Source organism: Branchiostoma floridae, chromosome 12, assembly GCF_000003815.2.
Source record: "Branchiostoma floridae strain S238N-H82 chromosome 12, Bfl_VNyyK, whole genome shotgun sequence".
Classification (NCBI taxonomy): Eukaryota; Metazoa; Chordata; class Leptocardii; order Amphioxiformes; family Branchiostomatidae; genus Branchiostoma; species Branchiostoma floridae.
The window spans coordinates 6714145-6728519 of NC_049990.1; the positions used below are offsets into that span (position 1 = coordinate 6714145).

Below are 14375 nucleotides of genomic sequence, written 5' to 3' on the forward strand. Positions count from 1 at the left end.
TACTTGCAATAGCTGAAGGGTCAATGACCCCCAGGCCTTCCAAACGTTCTTCTTGCCCTGCAGGTAGGCCATGTTGATTTGATTGTATGGATGGCATCCTCTGGGAACCCAAAAACTGATGCGAGCGCGCGAATGAAAAAATGACCATAAAAAGTTGCCTTCATTATCAAATCTAAGTGTTGAACAAATGACTGAACATACAGAATATAGTATATCGAACAATAGATTCTTCATTATGTTCTTTCACATCTTCTTTGACCTTGAAATGACATTAATATGTGTTTTCCGATGTTTCGATTTTTGCAACACAGGCATAAATTTGCTCATTTTGCGGCTGCTTTGAACGATTTACAGTATGCCTACAAAGTTTTTTTTATTCTATTTTTATTTTTGGAAACGGCTGAAAATCTATGCGCGCACGGATGTTATCTATTTAATCACATCAACTGAAATATTGCCTACTGTGTCTAGTTATTATGTAATGTGATTTTACTCCATGCTGTAAGATCAACGGTGTTCAGATTGCACTGTAACTCTGCGATGTTGATTTGAGGAAAGAAAGAAAGAAAGAAAGATAAAGAGTTTACGTGAAATAGCTGAAAGGTCAATGACCTCGGGCCTTCCAAGCGTCCTTTTGCCCAGCAGTGAACGATGATGGACAGGTCTTAAGTTATCCCCGGCCAGATTGTTTGGTTCCTTAGCTGTGACATTACGAAGACGCTGTGCATACTTGTGCGCCAGTGGCTGCCAAACGGGGCGATATATAAGCTGGACGCAGTAGGCGCTGTTTGGACAAGTACACCGGGTCACCCTACTCTTCTGCATAAGTGTTTTTGGGCTCAACAATTGGGTAGAAAAAATAGGATTGAGAGAGCAGTACTAGTGTTGATTAGAGCGTACAGAGGTGTAAAGTTCTCCTCTACCGGTTCTTGAACCGTCGGGAAAATGTCTGGGGTACCAGTAATGATAAAAAGAATCAGGTAGGTCTTTTAAATTTTTGTTTATTCTTTATATTTCGCTAGGAAATCCCCATATCGATCGCCAACGCGTTTTTCAATGGGCCCTGGTGCTACAAGTCAACAATCTATGGAATTAACAGAAAGTTAATAAAATTAAACCAAATTAAAATAACATTGTTTGAAAGCGTATTAAAACTGTTGCAATCCTAAAGAGAAATTAGTGAAACTTTGCATATGTAAAATAAGTTAGGAAATGAAGGATAGAGGTGCTTTACGTGAATATTCATCTGTTAGTAAAAGTCATCCTGGTTGGGACAAGGATAGCAGTGATTCAAACCATATATAGGGCGCCTTGAAGCAGTAGTTGACTTTGTCGCTTTTGGATAACAATGATGATAGGGAATCCCACAGGGCTGCATCAGAAAAAGAGGGAAGTCTTTTCTTGTACCGCAATTTTTAGCATTTGCGGAGAGGACAGAAGAGACTCGGGAGCTATAATACGACTGGATATGCAGGCTATGCAAATTTTACCTCCCCAACTCTAGCCACAAGACCACCTTGCCACCTTACCGATGCATTGTTGTCTTTCTAAGTTGAAGGAAAAGAGAGTCTTGGCCCCACGGCACCCTGAGGATCATACTAACATTGCAATGTATTGTTGTTGTTTTCTATATCAATTAAAAGGTGGAGCAAGTCTTGATTCCACGGACCATTGAGGACCATACTAACATTTGAATGTATTGTTGTTTTCTATATTGAAAGTTGGTTCGAGTTTAAGTTCCCAGGGCCCCTGAGGATCATACTAACATTGTAATGATTTGTTGTTTTCTACGTTAAAAGGTGGGCCGAGTCTTGGTTCCACGGCCCCCTGAGGATCATACTGACATTGTAATGATGTGTTGTTTTCTATATTAAAAGGTGGAGCAAGTTTTGATTCCACGGACCATTGAGGATCATACTGACATTGTAATGATTTGTTGTTTTTTTGTATTGAAAGGTGGAGCGAGTGTTATTTCCACGGACCCCTGAGGATCATACTCGGAAGAATGCCACTGCGGCCGAACTCGAACCTGAAGATGCGCCCTGACGAGTCGGAGGTGGAGTGGGTGGAGAGAATACGGACTTGGTACAAGGCCATGTGGAAGAGTGAGAAAGAAATCGACGATAGACGTAGGAGAGGTAAGCACTGTTTCATAGAATATCACATATAGTACGACTGTTAGCCTAGCTAGTAAACAAACACAGATCGTCTCCGTATCTAAAGTTATCCGTATCTTACTTTGTCTGTATAACCTAGTTCGAAATACAAATCTCATGTATCGATAAACGTAATGCTGTTTAATATTGTACAGTTACCATGGCTATATCTAGCCTTTGATACTGAGCCTCCGGCTAGTTGGGTAGCCCAGGCTATATTCCTCTTTATACAGCCACTATAAATCAAATAAAATAAGAATCTCTCACGTTATATAGATTTGGAGTTTGCAGAGGATATCATACAGAACATTTACTTAGGCCGTGTTGATTTGACTATATCGATGACGACTTCTTTTGGGAACCCCCAAGCTGGTGCGAGCGTGTGAATGAAAACTAAATTTAAATGTAAGACGTAAGATGTTTCACAAAAGACCGTACAAGTCAAGTACTGGTCGTCGCATCACACACAAAGTATTTTATATTCTTATTCTCTTGAAGCCGGTCAATTTGGACTGTATGTTGTGCGGTAATATAGCAATTGGCTGAATACCAACGTCCTACACAGAGAAAGATGCGACAATGATAGATATATATGTATATACAGCAATGTCTTCTTCCTGGCATTTGCCGGAAGCAAGTGTCTTGGTGCCGGGCGGTGTCAACAACAAGTGGTAGATGCCAGCGACATAACGATCTATCGAGATAGTCTCACGTTTCAAAACATTCACACATTTCACTTCTATGTTGCTATTTCTTTCTATTTGTCCAAGTCATCTTCGGGATTTATAGTACATGTATATAGGTTTGACGTCAAAGTAACAAAAGCCAAATAGATATTTCTTATGAAAATTGAATCTTGGGCTAAGCAAACATATTTCTGCTACGTCGCTACACAGTTCGTTCAAACAGTGCCACATCATAAATGTTTCTCATTGATTCTCATTGTCCAATGTACGTAGGTTCTGCTGACAGAACTGCATCAGTCCGTTTTTAAACGTTGTTATTGTTGTCTGCTGTATCTGCCTGGCAGATCTATAGGCAGCCACGGAGTCTGATGGAGACAGCATAACTGAAGAATGATTTGTTGCATAATTTGCTGAGCTAAGGCCAAGGTTTCCACTATCGCCATGAGACATCTAGCAATATAAATTGCAAGTCAACAGAAATTATCTTTGTGTCAGCGTCTCGTAATCTTACCTTAAAATGTCTTGCATTTCCTGACGTTCATCTGACGTGAACACTCGTCGCCGAGAAGCCAACCAGTTCAGCTCGAAATTTCTAGAGGGCAATTTACAAATAGACGAGGAGTAGCCATAGGCATATGCATGCATGGTGGTCGACACGTTGGCAGGCAGATACCAGAAATCGTTGCAATTCGTCTTCCGTATTTGGACGTACTACTTTAATGACCGATCACAATGAAGGAACCCGGTGGAAATGGAACCTGACGTCAACATGGCAGTTCAATTTCAGGACAAAGCATTTAGCTTTTCTGAGCTGTGGCTGTTTCTAAACTTGCTGCCGCTATCTTGAGGTGTCACTTTGATGAATTAAGACCTTTGTGCAGACATGTATTTGGCCCATTGGGCTAAGTACAGGTCACAAAAAAGGAAAGTTTTCAAATACATAATAGATAAAGTTACAAGCTAGTATGATCTACATGCAGTACGCGGAGTCGGCCACTTTCCTTGTAAGGCAACACTGATTTGATATTATCCGCTGGGCATTTAAAAAAATATGTGAGCGTGCGTAGAATTGTTGGGCAAGAAATGTTGCCTTCAATATGAAATCTAAGTGGTCAGAAAGGTTGAACGAATTATCAAACACACATAACATTGTTTACAAAACAATGAATGCCTTGCTTTTTCTTCTTTGACATATTTTTTACGCTAGAATACTTCGCTCATTCTCATTTTCGGCTGTTTGCCGTGAAATGAGTTTTCAAGAAGTGCCGTAACATAGAATGTGCGGGTTATAACAGGTACTTGTTGTTTTTCAGAGTTGAAAGCTGTGACACAGAGTATTGGTGACTACTTCAGAAGAGCGAAGAGACTAGGTGGGTATCAGTAGACATCTACCGACGATCGATGTCAAGCGGAGTTCTACTCTTAGTTGTACTCCTGGTTCCGATTGGTTGGTAATTGGTAGAACCCGGTTCAATCCCGGGAAGGGCATCTTGGTTGGAGTTGCACCCGTCTTGGAAGGGACGAAACAGCAAGGCCTAGGACACTTGCAGCATTATATGACACGAACTTGGCACTATAAGCTTCTGAACAAAACGAACGGACGAAGACGTCACACCCTTCACCTTGTTTGAACCTAGAAAAGGGGACTTCTTTATACAGTATTGACGACTTCTTCTCGAGGGTGAAGAGATTAAGTAGGTATATGTATAAAGCCATCAATTTGAGGATTGCCGACGCCGCGTACTGCGGCTTATTTCAACTTCTTAAAATACAAATGGGCCAAATCCACAGAGATACCACGGTACTGACAAGGCATCTATGGGGAAAGAAAGAATGTCTTAATACAGCGTTGTCAACAGAATACGTAAGCCCACCAAAGTGTGGTCTCATTTTATACTAGGTTCTTATCAACACAACCCTGAGATTTTATCTGCCGATGGCAAGGGAACCTTTCGGATACCTCCCTCTGGGCTTCATGACCTCAGATACTCCTTACAACAGAGTCCAGTCATCACATCTCAATACGACAAGGAGTAGTCTAGTAAATACGCAATGGTAACAGTACAGTTACAAATGTACTAGATTTTGGCGACGGTCAAACCAAGGAGCTTTTATCAGCTGATAAAAGCTCCTCGGTCAAACGCTTCAGTTTTTTTTTTATTTCTGCTGTAGTGAACCAACAAATACAGTTTATAATTAGCAATGTAAAACATGAAATGCAGCAGGGCATTGGTATTTTCATCGTGTACCAAACACCTATCCACATACCAAATATCGTAATCCATCAAACGGTTCTTGTGTTATGCTATAACAATCCAGAAACACAAACACAGACAGACACACCCAGAAAAATATCTCCATTTTCCATGGAGTGAATGAGAAGGCATGGAAAAACGGACGGGTATAATAATCGGAAACATATCATTGTTCCAATAGGCCTTGGGATAACAGTTAAAAAGTTACTGAAAAGTCGCCAGATAAAAGACTTTGGTTGTGCAGATAGAAACCCAGTATATATTGATTTTCCAATCTGACTTTACCATTGACGGGTGGTTTCAATTAGTTTTGGAATCATCTGCTTAAAACATTGTTTCTCGTCCACCAGGCGTGTCTTGGGTGCCGATGGCGGCGGAGTTGGGCCTGACTCCCGTAGACGTCGCCGTCATCAAGACAGACTCCAGAGACATACATGAACAGGTTAGGGTCATTACAAATATTGTTATGGACAAGGAGATGGCTTCTCCACGATACCAGGTACTTTTTGTGCCCTCATAAAGACATGTTTGATTTAAACTACTTCTCTCTGCCATGTCTGCCTTCGATGGTTGCACTAGAATGAACCGAATTTGGCGTATTGTCTACTGTCCTTGGTGCTGATTGTCTCTCCACCAGCCTCCCCGGGCGGAATGTTTTCATGTAATGCAATAGACTTCTATGGAAGACACAATGTACATACTGGATTTTTTGCTTCCTTCCTTAATCATATGGCATTCAAAAGCAGGATGATACATTCTATCCAGTGGTACCGCTGATATGGGCTATATGAAATTACTTGAATACGGCGCCGTTGTGTATTTGTTTGTTGCATGTTTGTTGAAAAAAAAAATATCTTAAAAAGTTCAACAATGCAGATCCAATATAGCGTAATTTCTCATATGGTCCGCCATCTTTGATTTTGACTTATGACGTCATAACATTAGCATATCTTCGTCTGTTCCCTGCCCAGATCGAGAGAGTGATCTACCAGTGGCGTTACTACATGGTCATGGACGGCTTCAGCATGAACATCACGGTAGACTCCCTCATCGACTTCCTCGAGGAGTCCTTGGTTTTCTACGACCTTCTGGACTATCTCAACAAGACGGCTTTCAAGACGATCGGGAAGACGTGGGTACCGAAGTACGAGGTCCCGCCGCGCAGACAGTCGCAGGACGTCATAAACGTGGCCGCCGTGGGAGCGACATACAGATCCGGCAGTACGGCCAGCGTGGACTCTACTGCCTCGACCGACAGCGACCTCGAGGCTGACATCTAGAGAGTGAACTGATGATGCACTTACAGCACAGCAAAACAGCATCAATACAATGTCCCCCGCCCATGAGGTGACACCAAACGCCCATGAGGTGACCCTTAAAACTGTAGTAAAATTGGCCCAACAGGGAGACTAGTTTTGCCATCAACGTTTGACGGCAATAGAGTCGCATGTTGGCCAATTTTTACACTTCTTCCAGCAACCCAAGGAGACTACAAGACGCTACAAAAAGGAAGTTTCATCTAGTTCTTATTGCAAACTAGATTCAATAATACATTTGTACTAGTATTTGGTGCACTGTAAAAAATGCCAGGCCAGGAATGTTGACAAGTATCAAGAGCCGTCAATGTTATTGTGGTACCTCCAACTCTAGTTAGTGGAGCTGTGAAGCAATAATGCCCAAGCTTGCTAAGGAATGTTCCAGTGAAATAATTGAGGCAGATATCTTGTTACTACTCATATTTATCGTCAATATGATTAGGTATTTATAAAACTACGGGTACAAAAAGCTAAGTATTTAAAAAGTCGTCTTCGCCAGTGAAAAGTTATATTCTTCTTGGATGTGATCAGAGGAGCTAACTAGAGATAGAATGGGATCGCTTCCATGCTACTCCTACAGCTTAACTGCAGTATGTTTCTGTCAATGGGAAGATTATTGTCAAATGTTGATATCTCAAATACTATATATCATCATGTGTCTTGTTCTTTTGTTTGTTTGTCTAATAACACTTGTAAGCTATAGATGTATTTTCAATGTTTTATCTACTTATTTATTGCTTAAGTTATTGATACTATCATAACTTAATTGTATAATGTTAGCATGTATATTTATGTGACAACCTGTTCATAGTATCAGTTTGAGTACATGTAAAATTATTATTATGTGAGTGATTCATATTTCTTTCAAATATCAAGAGTTGTCATACTTAAAATAACTGAATTAGATCAACAAAGAATAACCCATGAAGAATAAATGTACACCACTATTCATAGCATATCAGGATATACAAAAGATGTACACAAGAAGTTGCCTTCAGATTTTTAATATCTGGAATCAATGGAATGTGCTTATCTATTCATCTTAATGATACATAACATATACCATCATCATGGATGATTTTCAGATGCCACAAAGAGGAAGACATGATTATTGTTATTCTAGAAATTGGCATAATTTCAAGGACAGCTCATGGACAGTTGTTTCTGGGTCATTAAATAGTACATGCAGAAGAAGAATCTGTCTTTTGTGTAATCATATCTGTGTACAACATAGGAAGGAGAGTATTGTTCAAATATGATACATTTTGTATGACATCATGAAACATTTCTCTATGTGTGTGCATATGCATGTGTGTGTATGTTTATGTCTGTGTGTGTGTGTGTGTGTGTATGTATGTTTGTGTCTGTGTGTGAATATGCAGAGCAGCTATGTATGTGCACACGAGTACGTGTGCATGTTCATCTATGAATGTCTATCTGTTTGCATATATCCACATGTGAATGAGGCATATTCAAACATAAACAATAAGGTTTATGTCCTACCTTTCTAAGCCTTAGCCCTTGACTTTATAAAGAACCTTTGAGGTACTGAATAAAGTTAAAGAAATGGAACTATAGCATTCAAACATGGTACTATTGGTTAACTGCTAAGCATGGCCGTTTTCCAATGACTTCCATAAAGGTAAGATAGGTTGACAGCTTGACTTGGTTATAGCCTCCTTTGCTAGTTGAAGGATGTGTGTATGAAGTTCCTCTATTGTCTGGTTTGCATTCAAAATCTAGATTGAAGAAACAGTCAAGGGAGAAAATGGTTAGAGAAAAGTTAATATTTTGAACCTAATTAAATTAAGTCTTTCAAAGGTCAGTGGCAGCAATTGTTTTCCTTTTTTCTTAGATGTTTTTTAAATTTCAAAGTGATCAAGCAAATAGTTTAAACACTATAAAACCTTTTAAAATGTAAAACTGAAATGCATCAGAATACTGGTATTTTCAGCATCATATTCTAATCTATACAGACTATTTATCACTTTTTCTATCGCAGCAAAAACAAGAACATGTTGCATAACAATTGGAATTTCTATCTCTCCTAAGTGAATTCCATATTCTCCTGGATTTCAATCTCTTCTATGACAAATAAATACGTTCATACATACCTTCCAGTCATCCTCCTGTAAGACTTTGAAATTTTCGGCCACTTTTTTCTGGAAGTCCGTCTGTTCGTACCTCTCCCCGCCGTACTCCGACCGCTTCGCTGCCTCCTCTGGGGGAAGGGTCAGATACATGACCAGGTCTGGCCGGGGGAGACCGATGTCAGAGTGCTGTAACCGCCGCATGTCTAACCCCTACAACAAACAAACAACAACAAGTGACCGTAGATAACATACTCTGCGACTGCATGCAGACGACATGCCAAATGCAGCAAAGTGAGCATAGTGAGACAGATGTGAACACTCATCACATCGGACAACAACAAATACTCTGTCACCCTCCGTGACAGGATTTCACGGATGTAAAGATTCTGATTTTTCCTACCTTGGCTGCAGTGAAGGCAACTCCTGAGTATGCATATCTGTCAACAATGAGAGAGGTGCCCTCGGATAGAAGCTTCTCCATTCTAGGCCTGAAACATACATGTAAGCAACAACTAAGTATGTGGATACTGGTAGTTTTATCAGGAGGGTTAATCTTTACCTGAAGTAACTGTTTTTATGTCATACCTGTGACACGAAAACGTTCGATACGGACCGGGCCATAACTTCCGTATCAGACTGGTTCGAAAGGCGTATCACACAGGCTCCATTCGAATAAATCGAGCGGGCCGAGTGCGGCGCCATCGAATGTTTGAATACCTGATTCAGACGTTGGAACATTACTGTTGCAACACTTTTTGTTCGAGGGCACCAAATTTGTTCAACTTCTGGCGCATTTTGCATCAAAACAGGGTTTTTCTTAGGTGGCATAAATAAAATACAACACGGTGTATTCCACATCACCCTCGGTCTCGGCCCTCCCGCGGGGCGATCCCACCCGCGGTCGGGCTGATACCTCGGGTGATACGGAATACACCATATTGTATTCTATATGGGTATAGCTATAAGTCATCAATCCATGATCCACCAGCACATAATCACTTCCTGCCAGTGTGCAACATTAGACTACAGTCAAACCAGATTTCCAACTCTCAAAGTATCCTTTTACACAATTGCAGATTGCCACACTGCAATGTTCACATAATTGTGGATGCACACCAAGACAATCAAAAACACAAGCTGCTTATGTTCCCTCCGAGTTCACGGAGGTAACAATCACGATTCCAAGTGGTAAACTTACACAGCTTCCCATCTGTTTGCAGAGAACAGCAGATGGATGGCGAAGTCGTGTAGCTCACATTTATTCCCCAGGTAGTCGTTGATAACACTTCCTATAGCTGTGGTACGGTCTGCATTGTGTTGAAAGAACATGAAGATTAAATTAATCAGACATTCAGCATTTGTTGACAAATGTTACCTTCTAGTAGTAGGGGTGGATACAGAAATAGGTACGGACCGTTCAGGTCCAGAGGATCAGGTCCATGTCCGGGCTATAAACTCTACTCTACTTTGTTCTTGTTATTTTCTTGGACCAGTAAGCCCCAAAACATGTTGATATTGTGTGTTCATTTTCTGATCCGTCCAGCATCCAGTCCACTGATTTTTGTCAGGTCCGTTTTTTTCGGACCAGTCCAACAAGAAAAAATGCTTTTGTACTGGTACCCATCCCTACTTTCTAGTTAAGCAATCCCGCTGCTTGGCCATCTGGATCCAATTCCATAGGTCCATGGGCCTTAGTTTGATCCCGTGGTCGGCTTAGCTTGGACAGGTTGTAAGGGATTGCATTCATCTTTTGAAATGGACTTAACATGTGAGTCCCATGTTCTAGGAGGTGTCTCAAACACGTAAAATGGCCTCATTACTCATATTGGGTACCTACTGGCTGCAATAATACACCAAGGTCAATAAATACTCGGTATCCACATACTTTTTCTCAGAAAGGAGGAGGAACGCCACCAGTTCAAACTACAGCCCATCTTACTATTAACATTACTTTTCCCCTTGCCTGACACGGTCATGTCAACCCCCACAGTTGGGTTGTTCCGTGCCAGGCTGTTGACTTGACTTGCCCGAGACCTCAACTCTCCCCCTACTTTGCCCCTGATGGAGTTATCTGGGGGTAGCGACAACGTAGATGTAGAAATACACTGCAAACAGTTGACGTGTCATTTCTTCGAAAAGGGTGAAGGTCAAATTGCTAACAGGGGAGGGAAGGTGGCGAAGCACCATGGTAGGCAGGGAAATTTAGTTACAAATGATACATCAGTTTCTGTTTGATTTACCTTTGATTTACCTTACGTTTCCTTTGTATATATTATTTATATGGTTTGGATGGTTCCGCAGTGGAAGATTGCGTTTGGCAGGGCACGTGGTGTGCCTCGAGGAAATGGCAGGAGAGGGAACGGGGAGAGCCGCGCAGGCGTGGCCGCCCTTCGGCCACACTCAGGAAGCTACTGCTCCAGGACACGGGTTTACAGGCCGGCATGCTCCGTTCGATGATGCTGGATAGGAACACGTGGAGACGATGGTGTCACCTCTCCGAGGATGAACTGAACTGAACTAAACTTGTTTATGTTTTGTAATATTATTTGCGAATAAATAAAAAACAATAAAACAGTTGACATGTCTGGTTACATGATTACCTATTTGAGTCAGATAGGACGTTAAATGGAGGTCCCGTATGTTAGGAGAGCCACACCTCGAGCACATGTTAAATAACCCACTGCACTTATCGAAAAGAGTAGGGGTCCTTCCCGATGTGAGTGGTTAAAATTTTACAGTCTTATGACCACACCAGGGTCAAATAATGAGGTATGTTTGAAATATAATTATACTACACACAGTTCTGTCTCGTTACCTGGGAATCTGATGAGCTCTGCTTTCTGTCCGTGTTTCTTCAGCGCCTCCACTAGCTTCATGCACTGTGTAGTCTTCCCGCTGTGGTCCACTCCCTCCAGCACTATCAGGGCACCTCGTGCTGAGGCCATGCTGTACGATCTGGGTGGATGGCTACAAAACAGAAAAACAGCATCAGTTGTGATGTTAAAATTCAAGATTTCAATACGAGGGTCTACATGGGGGATCCTGGGAAATACATTCTTTCCAGCACTATCAGGGCACCTCGAGCTGAGGCCATGCTGTACGATCTGGGCGGATGGCGGCAGAACGTTAAAAGTAAAGAAACATTCATTTGTGATGTTAAACTTGAAGGATCAACAGAAGACCTAGGAAACACAAAATGGTTCATTTGAGAGCCTCTGTAATGATCAACTTGCCCCAGACAGTTCAAACCAGTCCGAGGGCCGTCGGTCTAGTAGACCGATGTTTTGGCCTGGCCGACGATGCATATCAGAGATTGACCATCAGTGTTATTGCCAGAGGTCAAAGAATGTCTGTGCATATCGATTCGTTAAGATGCTGCATTGGGAAATCTGGCGTTTGACTTTGTGTTACGAATAATCTGTCAATAATGCTTGATAAAGAATTCAGGAATAACAATTTTCATTTTCAAGTACAACCAATAAAAGATCCTTGGTACAACTATAAAAGCAACTTATACGATCTAAATAACTAACAAATTTAACGTTGAATTAGAGGGGTCTGGGAAAGACTTATAGTGAAAATAGCTCACTACACCGTCTGGGGATGATTTGACCAAGTGGATAGCTTGTATGTATCTGAGTAGAGTAGAGTAGAGTATCTGGCTCGAGAGTGAGCTAGAATTTGAGATATCTTTGCTCATTAAACGTAAACTCCAAGTACATTTTTGGGTCAACTTGCACTGTTGCAAATGAAAAAAAAAGTCACTTGCACCAAAAGAACACAATTACTCTAACCATTCGGAAGATGGCCTAATAAACAGCCCCCCTCCCCCAAATAGTTTAGCTTGTCTTTCCTTAGCTCCAAACATATAAACGTTAGTGTTAACGATTCACTATATACAGTGTAAGATACTTTTGTGCAACAGACATAACCTAGTATAGAACTTACAATTCCTATTTCAGTTCACCGATATAACATTCAGTCCACAGACTTCTGTGTGAGCAGTCACCACTCAGTTTAGAAATTTGGCGCGTAAACTCAGAATTTGGCGGGAAAGCAAAGGTTAAAGGGCAAACTAATTTGCATGCATCAGCTGTGCTTGTTTTGCTATCTTGAACTGGTTGACGTAAAACAATTACCTGAACGTAAACGTTAGGAATCTATGGACCAGCTTGCAGATCTGTAGATGTTGCATTTTTCTGGAATCCGCGGGTGACACGTTCGAACAGGAAAAGAGTCTGTGTTCCGATGTAGCGATGATGAAAATAACATCACTTTTATCGCTCTCCTGTTCCCTGTAAGTTAAATAAAACTGCTCCTCGTCACAGTTGATCTACTATTCTCTTCTACGATGACGCGTGGACATTGATAAACCAGAGAAATTTGTGATAGTGTGTTTTTTCATCGGCAAGCAAAAATTTCACAACAAAGACGCCATGTTGTTTGATTTTGGGACCAGGTCATTAGAAAACGAAGGGAAATTTTATTTTAGTTTTAACAAAGAAAATAATAATCTGCTTTCAGTACAGCAATTGGTTTGATTGTTTTAAGTTGTTTACATCAAATGATCAGTTTTAATATACTTGATTTGTTTGCATATAAAGTCTTTTTTACTAACTGCTATCACCCATACAAGAATAGACTCTTCAAAAAGGTTCAAAGGTGAAAGCTCTAGCGGTTTTTAACCTCCGTGGGTTAAACGTTAGCCAGGCCAGGTGGTAAAATATTTTTCGTAGTGCTGCAACCGTTGTGCGCTGAAACCGGAAGTGACGCGCGTATACGTGACTCCTGACCTTTCTGCTTGCTTCTTGGAATATGTTACTGCGCAGACTCCAACACTTAGTGTGATTCGCTCGGGCAAGGAGGCTCGGGCTACCACCGGTGTACTACAGCTTTAATAGACAGCATCTTTCATTTAACTACAGGCCAGGTGAGACACTGTACATGTCAGTAAGGTGTGTTATCTTTTCATGCAGGCCAAGTGAGACAATGTACAGGTGTGTAAAGTGCATTTCCATTGTCTACAAGTACAGCCCAGGTCAGACCCTGTAACGTTACATGTGTGTATTAAAGGGTTTTTCCAGCGTCTACAGGCCAGGTAAGACACTGTAGAGGTAGCTAAGGTGTGTTTGAACAGTGTTTCCATTGTCTACAGGCCAGGTGAGACTCTGTACAGGTGTGTAAGGTGTGTTTCCATTGTCTACAGGCCAGGTGAGACTCTGTACAGGCGTGTAAGGTGTGTTTCAATTGTCTACAGGCCAGGTGAGACCCTGTACAGGTGTGTAACTTATTGTAAGGTGTGTTTCCATAGTCTACAGGCCAGGTGAACCCGTACAAGTGTGTAAGGTGTGTTTCAATAGTCTACAGGCCAGGTGAGACTCTGTACAGGTAACTAAGGTGTGTTTCCATAGTCTACAGGCCAGGTAAGACACTGTAGAGGTAGCTAAGGTGTTTCTCCATTGTCTATAGGCCAGGTAACACACTGTAGTGGTAGCTAAGGTGTGTTTCCATAGTCTACGGGCCAGGTGATACCCTGTACAGGTGTGTAAGGTGTGTTTCCATAGTCTACAGGCCAGGTGAACCCGTACAAGTGTGTAAGGTGTGTTTCAATAGTCTACAGGCCAGGTGAGACTCTGTACAGGTAACTAAGGTGTGTTTCCATAGTCTACAGGCCAGTACCAAAATGGGGAACCGAGGAACTGGGTCATACCTTGTCTACAGGCCAGGTGAGACTCCCGACAGGTGTGTAAGGTGTGTTTCCATTGTCTACAGGCCAGGTAACATACTGTAGAGGTAGCTAAGGTGTGTTTCCATTGTCTACAGGCCAGGTGAGACTCTCTACAGGTGTGTAAGATGTGTTTCCATAGTC

General features: G+C 41.6%; 3 protein-coding genes across 5 annotated transcripts in view; 2 read left to right on the forward strand and 1 right to left on the reverse strand.

The window, feature by feature from the left end:
- The first annotated feature begins 1959 nt into the window (after positions 1–1959).
- Positions 1960–6397, forward strand: LOC118427358. The gene is made up of 4 exons (XM_035837104.1): positions 1960–2138; positions 4156–4212; positions 5448–5539; positions 6069–6397. The coding sequence occupies exons 1-4, from the start codon at positions 2006–2008 to the stop codon at positions 6375–6377; spliced, it is 591 nt and encodes a 196-aa protein (XP_035692997.1). The 5' UTR covers positions 1960–2005; the 3' UTR covers positions 6378–6397.
- An 884-nt stretch (positions 6398–7281) lies between these two features.
- LOC118427360 (thymidylate kinase-like) lies at positions 7282–12970 on the reverse strand. Of its 2 annotated transcripts, none has more exons than XM_035837110.1 (6): positions 12646–12970; positions 11322–11473; positions 9705–9813; positions 8907–8994; positions 8528–8716; positions 7282–8152 (listed from the first exon to the last, which is right to left on the reverse strand). In XM_035837110.1, the coding sequence occupies exons 1-6, from the start codon at positions 12699–12701 to the stop codon at positions 8021–8023; spliced, it is 726 nt and encodes a 241-aa protein (XP_035693003.1). In that variant the 5' UTR covers positions 12702–12970; the 3' UTR covers positions 7282–8020. The 2 variants fall into 2 exon arrangements, with proteins under 2 accessions (XP_035693003.1, XP_035693004.1); XM_035837111.1 differs by lacking the exon at positions 12646–12970 and adding an exon at positions 12455–12582.
- A 165-nt stretch (positions 12971–13135) lies between these two features.
- Positions 13136–14375, forward strand: part of LOC118427359 (DNA damage-regulated autophagy modulator protein 2-like) — a 12609-nt gene continuing 11369 nt past the window's right edge. Inside the window, exon 1 of one of the 2 annotated variants that reach the window (XM_035837108.1) lies at positions 13136–13221. The gene's annotated coding sequence lies outside the window, so the exon portion shown is untranslated. The remainder of the gene's footprint in view (positions 13222–14375) is intronic. The other variant, XM_035837105.1, reaches the window with a different exon arrangement.

Excerpts from the sequence above, each read along its gene's own strand:
- LOC118427358 (XM_035837104.1), top strand. The coding sequence starts at position 2,006 with ATGCCACTGCGGCCGAACTCGAACCTGAAGATGCGCCCTGACGAGTCG. Across the intron at positions 2,139-4,155 it reads CGACGATAGACGTAGGAGAG|AGTTGAAAGCTGTGACACAG; the intron begins GTAAGCACTGTT and ends GTTGTTTTTCAG. Across the intron at positions 4,213-5,447 it reads CAGAAGAGCGAAGAGACTAG|GCGTGTCTTGGGTGCCGATG; the intron begins GTGGGTATCAGT and ends CTCGTCCACCAG.
- LOC118427360 (XM_035837110.1), bottom strand. The coding sequence starts at position 12,701 with ATGCAACATCTACAGATCTGCAAGCTGGTCCATAGATTCCTAACGTTT. Across the intron at positions 8,995-9,704 it reads GCAAACAGATGGGAAGCTGT|GCCTAGAATGGAGAAGCTTC; the intron begins GTAAGTTTACCA and ends TGTATGTTTCAG. Across the intron at positions 8,717-8,906 it reads TTGCCTTCACTGCAGCCAAG|GGGTTAGACATGCGGCGGTT; the intron begins GTAGGAAAAATC and ends TGTTTGTTGTAG.